The sequence below is a fragment of the Lepisosteus platostomus genome, chromosome 3 (assembly GCF_059453375.1).
Source record: "Lepisosteus platostomus isolate fLepPlt1 chromosome 3, fLepPlt1.hap1, whole genome shotgun sequence".
NCBI lineage: Eukaryota > Metazoa > Chordata > Actinopteri > Semionotiformes > Lepisosteidae > Lepisosteus > Lepisosteus platostomus.
The window spans coordinates 66,349,741-66,366,165 of NC_142613.1; the positions used below are offsets into that span (position 1 = coordinate 66,349,741).

Below are 16,425 nucleotides of genomic sequence, written 5' to 3' on the forward strand. Positions count from 1 at the left end.
CTTCATCAAAATATATTGGGTTAAGTGAAAATCCGTCTTCATAATACTTTTGGATGATATTGTACAAATTCATAGATATGCATGTATACTGACTGATGCAAAAAAAACTATAACACTTAAGTTTAAAGACTATAATCAAATGGTTTTAAATCACACATACTGTATATATTTTTTAAAAATCACAGAAAATGTGAAAAGAATAGTGTTTCCGGTATGAAATGAGATACACTGCCAAAATAAAATCTGTATAATGTTTGTATCAGGTATGACAGTGGTGAACCATAGACCTTGATAGACTGCTACGCCATATTCCTCCACAAAGGAGGAATATCCTGAAGGTTTACAAGTTATAGGTCATTCACTGTGCAAGTACAGTACAGTTCAATTTGTACAGTGCAATTGTGGTGATGGTAACCATTAAATGGTAGCTGTAATATTTCACACATTGTCTTCTGCAGATGGTCTCATTCTCTCTTCACAGTTAGGTCTTAAATCATGCAGAAGGCAACGCAAACTCTTCAGTACTTATGAGGAGTGTCAGCATATCCCTTATTGTTCTTGGATTATTTCAATTTAAACCTTTTTGAATTGTTATTCGTAGAGATTATTAAATGAATTCTGAATGAATGTAAAATATACACAGTAACATGTAAAACCTCCAATTCACATCACAAAATGGACAAAAGTTCCAGGAATACACAGCACCTTATTGCAGTTGTTGTCTGTGATTCAGAACAATGGAACAAAACTTCCAGTGACTTCAAGCGGCATCAAATTCTTCTGTTTCTGTGTTTTAGGAACTGGTCTGAGAAACCGGGACTTTAAAACATATACAGAGAGGTGCTAAAAACACATCAAATGGTTACTGGAAACAAGTACTGGTGTTTGTAATGTTTCTCTGTGTATTTCAATATTTCTTAAATATTGGCATATACATTATAGCATATTTATCCTTCTTGCATTCTGAAAAATGCATCTGCAATACATGCTCGTATCCTTCAGGTACAGCTGATGTATGAAGTAATTATGAATGTTTTTAAATCACTCATTTATTCTGCTAGTTCAACATTTGGAACATTTGGAGAATCTTCTTTTCCTTTGACTTGTATACTTAATCTTTTTCACTTTATATTATTAAACATTTACAACAGGAAAGGCCAAGATTAGTGGCTCTAAACCCCACGTCTGGGGTACCTTTTAGGTCTAATGTTTTTTTCAACTGAGCTCTTAATCATTGTTGCTAACAAGTTTCCATAACGGTTCTGCTTAAGATTTTTTATACCTTTTCCATAAATCTGTTTTGGATCTTGTTTAAAAAATACCCTACTTAAAAACACATTTTTAGATTTCTGTCTAAACATCTCTTAACATTTCATTAATTTATGATGAACATACACAGGGTGGAATGACAATGTATCATACATTTCCGCAATCACTTTTTTCTTTACTTCTGCATAGGTCCACTCTGTTAGATTTTAGCTAACACAGCTTAAGAGAGGGAGTACTGCAGCTCAGAAACTGGTAAAGCATACACGCTAATTTCAAATCTTATTCAAAGTTTTAAGAGCGACAAGCAAATTTAAAAATATGTCTCAGAGAAATTGTATTCAATTAGCCTTTAATTATAAACTCAGTTGGAATGAAAAGTAGAAGACAGGGCTTCCTCTCGACTCAGGCTGCGAACTACTGTCTTAAATCACAGTAGATTACCTTCTCTCAGTGATTCCTTACAGGTGTATTGCTCCTGTATCAGACCTTGCGAGATCTGATGCTGTTAATGTTGTACTTTCCAGAACGAAAAATAAAAGATTTTTAGAATGTACTTCTTACTTTTATCCCGAAGTGCATTCGTTGCAATGTTGCTGATACATTTATTAATTATATACATGTAGGAAAGCCAACTGGCATATTCTTTTAGTTCTGTGGCTGTAAGCTGGTAAAATTAGTATTTTATTTTAAAAAGATTTAAACAACAGGCGTACAAATGAGGCATAAAAATGTAAAATATGTAGTTTCCTTGAATTTGGCATAAAGATTACATTAAAAATGTTATAAAATATTTAAAGTCAACAAAGATTCTAAGTGCAATACAGCTAGTTGTTTTTGCTCATCCCAAATATTTTAAATTACATGTTGACATTACACAGAGGACAACAAGTACTCAAAACTAAAACAGTACATGAAAAAGCCTCTTTTGTTTGCCTGTAATATAAAATGATGTTAAGATGCTTTTACAAAGTCGCTGCAAACCAAGGCTGAAAATAGCAGGAGGGAAAAAAACAGCAGAAAAGCTGGAGTCTGTGATATGCTAATGAAGCTGCTTTCCTTGAATTACCTCATGCTCCTAATGTCCCAGCCCCGGATGGCTGTGTCATTGGCTGTGGCAACTTGCGTGCAGTTGTGATGGGGGCTCCATCTGCCAGACGTAAACTTCAGCTGACCTTTGCCCTCCAGTGTAGCAGAGCTTGAAATCTGTTTAGTAAAAATCAAAATCAAATTTAGTACTTTACTGACAAAGATACAAGGTGTGTATATATTGCCTTTTTTCAGATGCATACCCAAATACTGCCATACTATATCTGTACTCAGTATCTGTTATGTACTCTTAAACAAGTGTTATTAAACAAGTGTTATTCACTATATTGATGTTCTGTTTAAGTAAAACTGAAGTTATCGGACACAAATTCCTTCTAACGAGCTGTTAAAAAAGCAATTATGGTCCTATAGAGAATTAACTAATTTATGATAGGATGCCAATAAATATAGCTACAACACAATACACATCTCCAGAGTTGGAAGCATTTGAATTGACAGCCTTTATCTGAATTTACCCACTAGAACTTGCTAACTGCTCTTGTGACAATAAATGAGTACTGAACAAATGGAATGAAAAAAAAGGAAGAAGTGGGCTATAAACAAATATTAACAGGCTCCACACCATTAAGTGATATCTGACAACTTAAAATGTGTTTGAAGAGGGATATTTTCAGAATTTCTATATAAATGATGCAAAGGAATGAGAACCTCCCTTTTCATCCATTTACCAAAAGTATTAGCCAGGGAACCTCTGTTTTCCTGCATACCTGGTGATGATGTTAGGAAGAGGAGCAAAACATTATAATTGAAATTTAGAATATTTGATATATGATAATATTTAATATTTGTTAAATTTTCCATCTGCTGTAATTGCTGATGAGACGTCTTTTTGGCATACAGTATAACTTGGCACATATTCTGTGAATCATATGGATATTCACATTGAAATGCAACTAAGAATTGCATTCATTTTTTATGTATATACAATCATATTGAATTTCTCCAAAACATAATATGTTTGTGTTTTTATACATATTATGTATTCAGAGGTCTTTGATAAGACACATAGAAGAGAAACTCATTCCCCTGTTAAAGGAAATATACTATGAGGACATATTAAAGGAACTTAATATTTTCAGTTTCAGTAAATAACACTTGAGAGGTCTGATGTTTTCTGAAGTTAAAAATGAAATCAATAGAGTGAACATAGTATATTTATATATAAACATATTCTATTTAAGTACAGTAAAATAGAGTATTGAACAGTTATGCAAGGTCATAACTAGAAACTTATTAAAGCCCAGTTGCACTGTTTTCTTCAGTTTTTCATCCTGTGATGCTCAAGACCTCACTTCCAGATAAGCTTTCACTTGAGGTGAACATGCAACAGTGTTTCAGCTTTTCCAGAATACTTGAACAGGGTTTAGATAAGGGGTTAGCATATCAGGATTTGCATTTTCACCACTAAAAGGATCTTGCTGTGTTGTCAGCTCTTTCACTTCTAACCTCACTCCATATTTAATGGGCTCAGTGCTCACAGCAAGAAATACCACTCAATAGATCCCATTTCGCATGCAAGACTGACAGTAAAAATATCATGCTGGTGCACAGAGGTGTTGTACAGACAGTACCCTTTACCGTCTTCTTAAGTCAGTAGCTTTTAAAATCATGAGTTCCAAAGTAGATGTTAATACATTTTGTAATGGAGCATGATGCAACCCTTTAAATGAGCATCTGACGTAAAAATAAAAATACATCACATAGATCAAAGGTTGAATGAAGTAGGCTGAAGTCCAGTCCACCTATTTAAAGTGGAACTGCAGTCTAAATTTCTCAGACCAGTTATTAAGTTTTGGTGACAAAATAAATTCATTGACAGTACAGAAAAAAATTACAAATTCCGAAATAAACACAAATTGTGAACTTGGTGAAAGTAATGTAAGTCGGTATGTTGTTGCGAACCTCTGGTGTTGCCACGGGCAAAGTGAGAGTTCACACAAATCGTGCACAAATTGTGATGTCGTGCGGCGCTTCCTGCTCACTAGTCACTGTAATGATTAATGTAAAGCGGTGTACGAGAGAAGTACAGTTTGTGGAGCAGACACTATACTTGTGGTTTGAAATGTATTTATCAGTGCTGAATCTGTCTAACCCCGAAATATTCGCAATGACACCCTTCCATACAAATAGAAACCAAACCAAGTAATTATCAAGTAATAAACCTTACATCTGGGACATACAAAGTTATGGAAAAGAAAACGAGAACTAAACTAGACAATTATCCGTGTGGTAATTGGATAGTCAGCATGGATTCTGAAAACATTAATTTTATATAACCAACTTATGAAAAGTTCTTTAAACAAGCAACAACAAGAATAATAGCATAAGAACAAATGAGAAAGCCCATCTAGTCCATTGGGTAGAAGCTAATTGATCTCATTAAACTTTTTTTTCTTACAATAAGCCAGGGTATTGGCTTTCATAACATGACTGAGAAGACTGTTCCATGATTCACATTCCTCTGTGAAAAGTGCCTCCTGTTCTCGCATTTAAACGCACAACAATTGTGTTATGACCTTGTCATGTTTGGTTCACTTTTCATTGCCGTTTCTGAAGTTGACTGGATAGATGGAGGGTTGTGAAAGCTTGAAAGGCTAAACGATTTAGTTGTGTTAGATTGTGTACAGGCTTGGTCACCATACAGGAATTATTCTCTAGCTCTTTCTCTATAAGATAATACATTCTCTCTCCCACACTGACAGGCTAAAATAATGGAATGTTTCTTGTCCTAAACAGGGAAGACTGATTCAAGTTTTCAACGTTTTCAAAGTCTTTGGTAAAGTCAACAATATGAACTTCTTCAGAAGCAACAATGTAACGCATACCAGAACACAAGTGGAAACTATGGGGAACTGCCTATAAAACAGAGAACAGGAGGTTTTTTATTTATTTACACAAAGAGTTTTGAGAGCCTTGAACAAGCTATCCTGCCGTACTGTTGAAGCCCATATCCTGGCCTAGGAGATCCTTGGATGAATTATCTCCTGGAAACTAAACACGCAAGATATGCCAAATGACCTCCTCTCATTTGCAACTCTTTTTATGGTCTTATACCAAATTGTTTTTTTTCTCATTAAAATGTATATTATTAAGGCTTGATATGTTATTTCGAATGGCATTATACTAAGGTTAAACTGGAAGCATTTTCAGCTCTGTGAGATCTCTGGAAATTCCTACCCTGACAAACAAATCAATTACTTCAGTAACAGTATCAAATAAAAATAAAAGCTATATTTAGCGTAAACATTATTCAGTAAAAGTGTTTATGTACCATACACTCCGAATTTTGATGTGAGAGGGAACATTTTCTGATCTTCTTAAAAATGAACCATTCACTAATACTAAAATGCAAAGAAATAATACCCTGTAGCTGTAATAAACTCATGAAGGTATGAACACCTTATTCATTATAAGCTTTATTAATTAATAGTTGTTATCCCATAGAATTATTATATCACAGCTTATCTGCAGTGCATGATATACATTATTTTCTTAATGAACATCTGAGCATGCAGAGCCTAATGATGCTTTTAACGGTAGTATCAGTAAATGACTGTAATAATTTGGAAACAACTGAATAATAAATCTTTAAAGAAGCAATACAATCTCAAGATCTTTTGTCTTACCGTAGCCTTGGTGCAGTTTTCCTGCAAGTCCCAAAGCAAAAGATGATTATCTGCTAGTGAAATCAACCTTTTGCCATCACCCATGGGTTCCCAGAGAACACTGTAAAACATTTAAAAAGGTTAACACGCCTGTTGACCTGTTCAAGTCATTTAAAAACTTGTACAGTCATTCCAGCAGTTGTGATTTGTAAAATTATTTTTAACCCTATTCACAAGCACAGATAAATTAAGGTTTATTTGAAGGTAGACAACATTTGAGTCTAATTTAATTTAACTACTTTATGACCACCATTTTAATTTAATGGCCAATGGTGTGCTACGAGAAGATAAAGGAAACCCATTTTCAAAAGGATCCCAGCCAAGTACTGTATGTAATTTGCATCGGCTGCTTGAGAAAAAAAAAATCCTAATGTTATAAATCTAACGCCAAAGGCAGAACAGTTTTTACAACTCTTGCAAGGTGGCAAAAGTCATTGCCCTGCCCTGCGTCCTAGTCGTTCAAATAGTGTGGGTAGTGCCCACATATACTCCTCTTGCATTCTATTTCATGCAAAAAAAAACATTTTGGATAACATTTACTCAGTACCAAAATAACCAATGGCTATGAAAGGGGCTTCAAATGAAGGTAAATCCAAGGCTTACAATTAGAGAACAGTCTCTCATTTCTTCTACATGTTATACAAACCTGTTCATGTAGTTGTCCAATGATTTTGTCCCCATTGTAGAGTTAATCTTAAAAATGAGTGGGAAAAGCCAAAGGACTTATCTACCAAACTAGTACAAGGAAGGCAGCTGTAACATTTGTTTCTCAACTCATCTCCCTCAGTGCACATCAATCCTGCCCTTGAGAAACCACACGCTTAGGAGGAGAGACAGCCCTTCAGTCTCTGTGACCATCAATCTCTACTTCTCACCTTGGGAGTGCTTTCAAGGCAGGTCAATTGTCTCAAATACTGTGCCAAACAAATACGTGAAAAAAGTCTAGCCTTCACATCAGATTTTAAACAATTGAATCTTTTTTTTTATTTCTTCACTCTTATGCCCACTGTATAGATTTATATATTTTATGATTTTCATTTAACTCTCTCCTGTAACAGTATCTGCAGCTACACAATCTTGCTGCTTTTAGATTAAATGACTTGTGACACTGACCCCCCCAAAGTCACACACACCACTCTGCCTTTACAGACCATGGATACTACAGTTCTGTTGTTGTTGCTACTTAAAATACTATTCTTCCTTAAAGGAGCATCTTTTTTTATAGCACCAAGCCGATACACAGTCCATTCTGGGTCATCTGACTTGAGATCGAATACACCCCAGTTAGTGAAAAAAACATCATATCCATATATGTTAATCATTTGCAATGGACGTGCCTATTGATAAAAGACAGAATATTGTTTTTTCATTCCCTTCCAGTTTGTCCCACCAATGTTGTGTCATTGCGTCTCCTTGCCAGCCACAGCTGAGATAAGTCAAATGGGGGAGGAGATGTAACTTGGTTGTATTCGATGACAAGCTTTGTCTGAGATGGGGATTGTGCCATGAGCTCCCTCTTCTGACAAAAAGATCAGCTGGTTAATCACCATGTATTAGGCTGAGGCACATACTGTAGCTAATGTACACAACATTAGCTTCTTCTTTGATAACCAGACCACAGGAAGAAGTTCCTGATCATTTAGAAAATCAATTCCAAGAAAATGGGTCATATGACTGCAAAGTAAACAAAATGAACCTAAAGATCAGGATGTTCATCTCAAGTTGTTGATGGCTATATGGCATTATGCTTTTCCTCCCCCTGAGTTTTGTATTACCTATTTAAACTTTACAATCACTGACTTCAATTAGCCATTGAAACCTCACTTTTCCCAAGTCTTTAGGTGTAAATTATTTTAAGAGCCCTATAAAACCAGCAAGACTGTGGTCTGGCAGCAGGAAACAATGACTGCTGTAGACAACATCTAAAAAAAAAAAAGCATCATATTGGAGTTAACTGAACAGCCTAAATACAGAAGGTGGTAAAGACAATGGGATCAAAGCCTTCATACAGAAACGCTTTTGCTGAGTATTAGAAAAGAGTAAACAAGACAAGCATGCAGCAGGCATTTTAAACATTATTTCTTACCTGAAAGACTACTGAGTTATTTACAATCTAAAAGGTATCCTACATGTAAAATTCTTCAGGGAAGTGGAAAGCAAAGAAAGATTAGCCATGAAGCAAGAAGAGGGCTGTACAAGAAGCTTCATATAACATAGTAAAAAAGTAGGAAAATTGTGGTGTTATTTCCTGTCCTCTTAAACTGAGGCTTTGTGAATTGATAAATTAGAGAAGAACACTATATTTGAATACACAACATTGAGGTTCTTGTCCTGATAATATGACCATGGCCAATGTAGAATGAGTGGTACTACATTTAAGTGATAACTATAAAACAGGATGTTTGTTCTTTATTCACAGAGAATACGTTGAAATCCAAAATACTTGTGTGAAAGAGTTTTATTTTATTTTTGATTACATTATGACAGAACATCTACAAAGATGCTGCCAAGTACAAATACATTAAAATGCCAGTATAATACAACTTTACCGGTTAAAACAGAATTGAAATCATTCTTGTATTATTCTTTAAAATAACACATACGCACAGGGTGAAACACTGCACACATTAAAAGACTGAGCTGCACTTTAATTGCAAAACGGAAGGTTTGCTTGTGCAGAATTAAAGTATTAAAGGTGATCAGGAATGAGCTACCAGTCTGTATAATTGTTTCGGAGGGCTTTATAATCATTATATTTTTTATCCCTCTGGATTTGCATAAAACAGCCAAAATTGAACAAAATTAATTAACTCCTAACTATTTAACTTAAACTTTGCTGACTAAGAACTGTTATATCCCTTAAGAACCCTTTCTGACTGGTATCTGCCAAGGGCTTGCCTAATGTACTACTGTGTGTGATATAAAGCAAGCCAAAGTGGTGAGATGAACCTTTTTCAAAGAACAATAGGTGCTAAAACTTTTCCTGCATCATTCTATACTGCAAGCTCATGTGAGCATGAATTCATACACAACATGCTATATAGAAAAATTATTTTAAAAATACAGGTAACCGCTGTGTATGTTTTAGAGACACACAAACCAATTAAACATTTAATGTTCCCTAAATATATTACAGACTAAAAATTAGCCAAGCAGGCGAGACAAGGATCCTGTGCCAGCCTAGCTCTGCAGTAACTAGGTCAGTCGATAGTTTACTGTGGAAAACAAATGCTGGAAAACACTGGTGAATAACACATTCAACCCTGGCCTACCCCACTGTAAAAAAGGTTTAAATCAATACTTAGGATCCTACCAGGCCATATTGCCGTGGGCTGTGTTGTCAAGGTGACAGAGCAGCTCTAGGGTCTGTGGGTTGCTTGATGAATCATCAGGGGATTCATGACTGCCTGATTCCAATTCCTTCGGCATCCTCCACACAGCTGCACATGTTACCACTTTACTGTCTGAAGCTAAGCAACAGAGACCAATGTTAGCACAGCATCTCAGTTATGACAGCCACTACCCTATTCAGCAGTTAGAACAAAACAAAATACATTAAGACAATGACCTCTAACTACGGTCAGTGTCTCATTCAACATTATTTTCTGAATAGTTTGAATAATTACCAGTTAATTATACTTATGTGCATGCTTTAATAATGCAGCTGAAGCGTGCTTTAACTGATGTATGTTAATAATACCTGCGTATTATTTAACAGAAAACTAAACTGCTTGCTGAGGCACCAAAATGTTCGAATGCCAAAAGAAGTGATATGCTACAATTATTTTCTGCTGCAAATTCTGCAAAAGAATGATAGTAATTTTTATTCATGAAGCGCCTTTCCAAACCCAAGAATGCTGAAAAGCATGATTTGTCAATAGAGTTGTCAATATCAGATAAAAATACAAAAAATAAAAGTACATCAAAAGTTTGTTTTCAAAATGCAATTTAAGTAACAGTTCCTGGAATAGTTTGTATATGAAGATACATAACAAAAGGGGAGAATCAAGACTGCACCTTGAAGACAAGCACATATTGTTCATGCTTCATGAAATCAATAAATCTGTTTGTACAGTTTTTGAAGATCGTATTTGGGAGACCCTTGATTTCATATTTCAATACGTTGATCCAACATGTTTTAGCCTCCATTAAAACACATGGCTGAATAATAAGTACTGTAGGTGCAGTAAATAATATCACCAAGACTAGCTTTCAAATCACTCTAGCAATTGAACACTACAGAAATATTTTAAACATGGATGCGCTATACAGACAACATTTTAAACTATGTCATCAGTAATGTTGCACACAAAAACAATTGAATAATAAGAAACAAGAGGAGACCTTTCAGGACATTTATTGTTTTCCAAATATAGTTTTTCACTAGGTACAAGACATGTCAGAAACAGTGAATCCTAGGGTAAGACATCTAGAATTAAAAATATATGTAAGTCAGCTGGCTTCATATCATATCAAGTACGAAAACAATCCACAGCTGACACAAATGGGAACAACTTTGGCCAAGGAGTTTGGTAAAGAGTGCCCCCGGAGGCGAACTTTTACGTTTCATTCATTAAAATGCCTGTATCTAAATGTGTCCCAACATTTACATGAAAATAACATTGGCTTTAACCAAATAAGCCTTAAGGAACTCAGAACTTAACATCTCTACTGCTTTTAAAGTATTTAAGTGCCTTTTCTAACCACAGAGTATGTCTATACATGTGTATTTCCAACTGTGTTTTAGTGCCTTTTTTACAACAAATAAGATTTTCACTTGAATGCAGGGGTCTTTCTTATCTAATGTAAGGGAGATAATGCAGGAAAATACAATAGTTTACTTTCACAGGCTAAATGTTTTTTGGCCATTTGCACCATTGAGCCTGGTGGAAGAAGACACTTAATTCACCTTCTTTAGCTTTAGCTACTTCATTAGATTGATCACCTTCATATTTCATTTTTTTCTGTTCAGCCAGGCACGTGCATGCATCAAGCTTTTAATCAATTAAATATATAACTGGAGACCAATGTGGTCACACTCTCATCCAAACGTACAAATTGAAACCTGTCATATTCCTACTGATAGGATAGTTATAAACCAGGATTAGCTACAGTCTTCAGCCTTGTAGACTCTAATTTAATGTTTAATAGTTTCTTCATGTTCATTTATTTTTTAATTGCCTTGAGGCGACAATGGACATACAGAATGCCAAAATTCAAGACTGTGACTGAGTTCTTTTACCAACAATGCCTGCAAAGGATAGCTAGGAAAAAGGTCTGGCAGGGTGGCAAGCATGGACTGAGAAAAAAATTCTATTAAAAAAAGAAATGCTTACTTACTTTTGTTGTAACAGGTTGACAACACACTTTTATCTGCAGGACTTGTGCTTATATGCCATATTTCTCCAACTTGGTGGAGGAGAACATTCTTATTAATGATATTATTTTCATCATCAAAGTCAATGATGTGAATCTGCAAAAATAAAAATTCGTTAGTTAGGACGTGTCTTCCTTCAGCACCATTCTAAAGGCTTGCTTCATGAGATGACGAAATACCTCTGATACTATGGTCTGACATTTTTGAGCTGACATAATTTTGTACCTCTTTAAAACAATACAAGTTCACACTTTTGAGCTGATGCTACATTTAAATAAATTTTAAAAATGACCAGTGGCATACAAAAGCATGTGAGAGGGTGGTAGGTTACTTCAGATACGATGACAGTTTTTGTCTCCATATTCCCCAGAAGGCAATGTGAATGATCTGTCATCCTCTGTCACCAACTGGGGAAAGACACTGGTTGGGTGACATTTAAAAGCCAGAAAGCAGAGGCTTCCAGATAGCTCCTGAACACTGCTAGTTAGCAGAGTCACTGTTATGTGCAGCAGCAGCAGTGGGAAAAGGAAGTATGAAGACAAGCAATCGACAAGCCTGCAGATGTGCTTATTGGTGAGAGTTTTGAAAAGTTTTTCTTTTTGGAAACAAATTGGTGAAAGATTTTGGTTTTGTGAAGCCAGTAAGCGGCTAAGCTGCTCAGCTACTTATAGAGAAAGAAACAAAAGAAGTTAAGCTAGAGCTCAAACAGATCTAGGCTTCTGTTTTTAAATTTTGTTTGTGTTGTACTAATAGTAATAAGGTGTGAACTCTTTTTACACAGCTATGTGCTGAAGTATTATTTTCATGTGCTAAGGTGCCTGAGTCATACTACCTAAAACACATCTTTCACAACCATAAAGTCAAGTAGTTAGTTGACTCCACTAGTACCTCTACTGCAGATCCTCCTAAAACTCCCACATATATAGTATATAGTCAGAATAACCAGTATCATCATTTTACATAGTTTTAAACTGTCATCCTAGAAGCTGTACATAGCACTTGCACATGAACAAAATAGGCCAAGAAAGAAATATTAGAAGTCTAGTGACATCATAAAAAAGCACTTATATGCACTTAAAAGAGATGTATTTCTGTATGTATTCAAAATAACCATAATCCGACCCTGACTGGTTCACAATTCTGGAGACAGAAGACAGCACTTTGTCATAAATAAGAAAGGACAAAGGAATTTGAAACCACAGCCAAAAAACTGAATGAATAATTGAATCACAAAATTTAATGGTGCTATTAATCTAATGTTTGGACACAGCTTAATCGGGTTCTGAAACTACATGTGTTCTTGTGTGAACTACATGTGTGACTATTCATTGGTTTCATACTGAAGAGTGTTTCAGGATGAACACAAAGCTATTCTCATGCTCTGATCTGTGTAAAAGAATTACCTTAAAGATACCTGTTGGGAAAAATAGATGTTAGACATTTTAATGAGATGTTGTTTCAGTATGGCACACGGAATATTAATTGGTTGCACCTGGCATTAATTCCAGACATTCATCTCTTCTGGACAAGTTTTATGGGAAAGTTTGCATCAATGAACAAGGCCCTGACACCTCTTCAGACAGTTGAAAGGCAGAGGAAACCATTAACCTTGGACTGGACCACACTAAACAAAAATTATTACGCCAAGTTATAATTTTATGGAGCAGAGCTCTACAGATAAATTTAGATCACTGGGCAGTATAATTGGAGAGAAAAAAAGAACATGTAACAGGGCATTGGGTGAATTGGTCCAATGGACAAACCCCAGATATGATTTATGCTATTTTATATATGTGATGCAGAATGAGTCATCCCACTCAGACGACTTGGCCTCTTTTCCATCAATTTTAATCATCTTGAAAAAACTAGTGACCTGGACATCAACTTGTGGGACCTCTGTGAGATTTTTAAGACCAAGATTATTCTAAGTTATATGTCAAAAATATATAACTCGCATCAATGCAAAATATATATATATATTTATATACTTCATGGTTTTTTAGTCATACAGTGCTGCTGTGATAAGCGTCGATATTCCAGGCTATCCCAGATAAAGCTGCAATCAGCAGGCGGAAGATAAAAGGTAAATTGGTCTGGCATGCAATGAAAGAAGTGTGACAAAAATACTGCACCATACCTTTCCAATGTGCTTGCGAGGAGTGATTTGGGTTATTATAGCCTAAGGGATGTTAAGCATTGAGCGCTAAAGCTGTCAGTTATGTATGTAGCAGCAAAAGCATGTAACTACCACCCACTTCCTGCTAGGCTAAGGATAATCCTTTTAATTTACAGTAGATAAACACTCTGATAAACATGAAAAATATAAACCCATTTTAGTCAGTTCTATTACTTAAAAACACTGAATATTCCATTTTATTCTAGCTCTTTAAAATTTTGAACAAAAGGCTAAAAATGTGAAACATAAAAAAAAACATAAAAAATATACAGAAACATAAAAAAATATGTCTTGTAACTAACATATACACATAAGCTCCTTTTGGTTATAAACTACAAGTATTTAGATCTATACAGGTATAAGAAACTGCATATATACAGTTTTTCTTTTGTTGTGAATAAAGTGTAAGTAAAAAATAACAACTGATATTTTCACATAAAAATAATAAATTATTAATAGGGTCTTGATTTCTTCCTTACTAATCTTCAAACATATTCTTTTAACTTATTCCTCCAGTGCCAATAAATTAATATAGCCTCTTCTTTCTTTATTTATTAAGCAATCATCCCATTGTGTAACCTTACGTAATTACTACAACGTAAATGCATAAGCGTATAGAATAACAGTGATGTACAGTATATGGCTACTGGCACTTAAACATGTGCTTGTTCAATTCAATAGCGTCAAAATGAATCCAGCAAAACTACATTTTTCAGGTTCATGTATACAGTACGTGTTTAACAGGATAAAAAATGCTGAAATCTCAAACAGTGTAAAGCAAAACAAAAATAAGAAAGCAAACATAATTATCATTACCATATGGTTTACCCACTTTCCTGTCATAGATGAATAAAACTGAACCTGCTCATGCAAATAAACTCTTCTTTTAGCACCAATGGAATCGGTGACAACAAATTAGTGATATTGTTTACTCTTTCATTTTATACAGGGAAATTATTTTTCCATTTCATTAAAAAAATAATCCAAATACATTCCACTGCTGTTTTCTGGATATGTGTTTTGGGTTGAATATCCTGACTGCCTTGAGAAATTTGTGAACTTTCTGAATGAAATGTGCATTTTTTAATTGCAGATTATTTTTCAATAGTCAGATTTATAGCAATTTCACTGAAGCTCTTGACACACAATTTTTTGTGTTGTCTGTACTTTTTAAATTGAAGATTTATGGTTTTATACTGTACTTTGCCTTTGTTGTGCCAATGCTCAGTGTGAAATTATTAATTCATCCATCTTAGTATAGATTTTTTAATTTTACAATTAAACCAGTGTAATAGAACAGGCATTTGATCAGCAACTCTATCATCTGTTACAATCGGAGAGATCAGAGTTTCCAAACCTTTGGAATTTCTTTCAACATGCTTTCAGTTAAAGTCCATGAATTCTTTAAACTCGAGAAGACCATTGACCTTGTAGCAGAATGTACAAACTGATGCCTGTGATATCCCTATAAGTTAGTTGATTTAATTCAGCCAGTTTCTATTGATTAAAAACACATTTAAGTATCTGAAAATGTTTTGTTCGAAAATTCAATCACACTTATCATATTAATATGTACACAAAATTTCATCTTAGAAAAACATCAATATTCTTATTAACACGAAGAGTCAACCTCATACTGAATAAAATGTACAAGTAACATTTTGAAATACTAGAATATTTAAAATTTCAGCTAAACCTTTACATATAATGTATGTAATATACTTTTACAAATCACCAAAAGACTCAAAGTTGTAAAGTATGCAGTGGATTATATAAAAGTTATTACTAAGACTGCAGAGAGGGATTGGTGCCATAGACTGCCAAAATATTCTAAAAATAAAAAAGTGGTTGAAACTTACTAGGGAGGTCTGCTGCAGTCATGAGTCATCCAAGAGGAAATGTCACTCTTACAGTATTCGTATTAACCCCCCCATCCTTTATTCATTCCTCATTCCATAAGTACATACTCACCTGATTGTCAAATTTAAGAGACTGAGTACCAACTAGAAAGCGAATTGCATCTGTTTCTGCTGTCTGGGCTGTTAAAGCACGAGCCTGAAAAAAATGAATTCCCAACAACAGGTTTAATGCTCAATATTTCAGTGTGTCATCCTAAAACAAAGGTTCTTAGTTAATGTTGCAGATACTGTAACTGAGAATGACGGACAGAAAATCTGTAACTACAGGTAAATGCTAGAAAACCACAAACGTTAAGATTTTTTTTTTAAGATAAAGATGGAAAAAAACTGAAAAGATTTGGACAAGACAAAACGTTTTATCCTTATTTGGCCTTCAAAGCTGCCAAAATATTTGCTACCAAAGGTGTTGCACTTGTGTATTTTACACAATGTAGAATCATTTAAATAACTGGGACTTTAATGTTAAGGGTATTTCACACATACAGTAAGTGGAGTTTAAATCTGTCAGGTGCTGAGGACAGAACTGGACCAAAGCAGCTTTTAAAACAAGCAAGGAGTGGGTTGCTCAACACATAAAGTTTGAGCAAATGATTTATATGACAGCGGCACATTAACTATTCTACTGGCGTACTTAGCTGTATTCATTAACAAATAAATTTACCCTAATAAGGATTAATGCCTTGTAATGGGTGTCTGAAGAAGGAACTATTAAACTGAATCTTCACAAGACCTGAACACAACCTTTAAGATTTTTCTGCCTCCTCAAATAGAGCACTTACATAAAAATTTTTAGGTGTCCCACTTGTAGTGCTACATTCGGAATGCACAGAAATGCACAACAGCTTACAAATAGCAATAATGCCTCACCTTGTTCTTCCTGTACGGCTATGGCCATGTAAGTCACACAGAAGA

General features: G+C 34.8%; 1 protein-coding gene across 1 annotated transcript in view; it reads right to left on the bottom strand.

The window, feature by feature from the left end:
• eipr1 (EARP complex and GARP complex interacting protein 1) overlaps positions 1-16,425 on the bottom strand; it is a 41,557-nt gene that overhangs the window by 23,474 nt on the left and 1,658 nt on the right. Inside the window, exons 2-6 of the mRNA XM_088626537.1 lie at positions 15,566-15,649; positions 11,382-11,514; positions 9,355-9,511; positions 6,003-6,102; positions 2,336-2,472 (exon numbers count right to left, since the gene is read on the bottom strand). Of these exons, the coding sequence (XP_088482663.1) occupies positions 2,336-2,472; positions 6,003-6,102; positions 9,355-9,511; positions 11,382-11,514; positions 15,566-15,649 (611 nt within the window). The remainder of the gene's footprint in view (positions 1-2,335; positions 2,473-6,002; positions 6,103-9,354; positions 9,512-11,381; positions 11,515-15,565; positions 15,650-16,425) is intronic.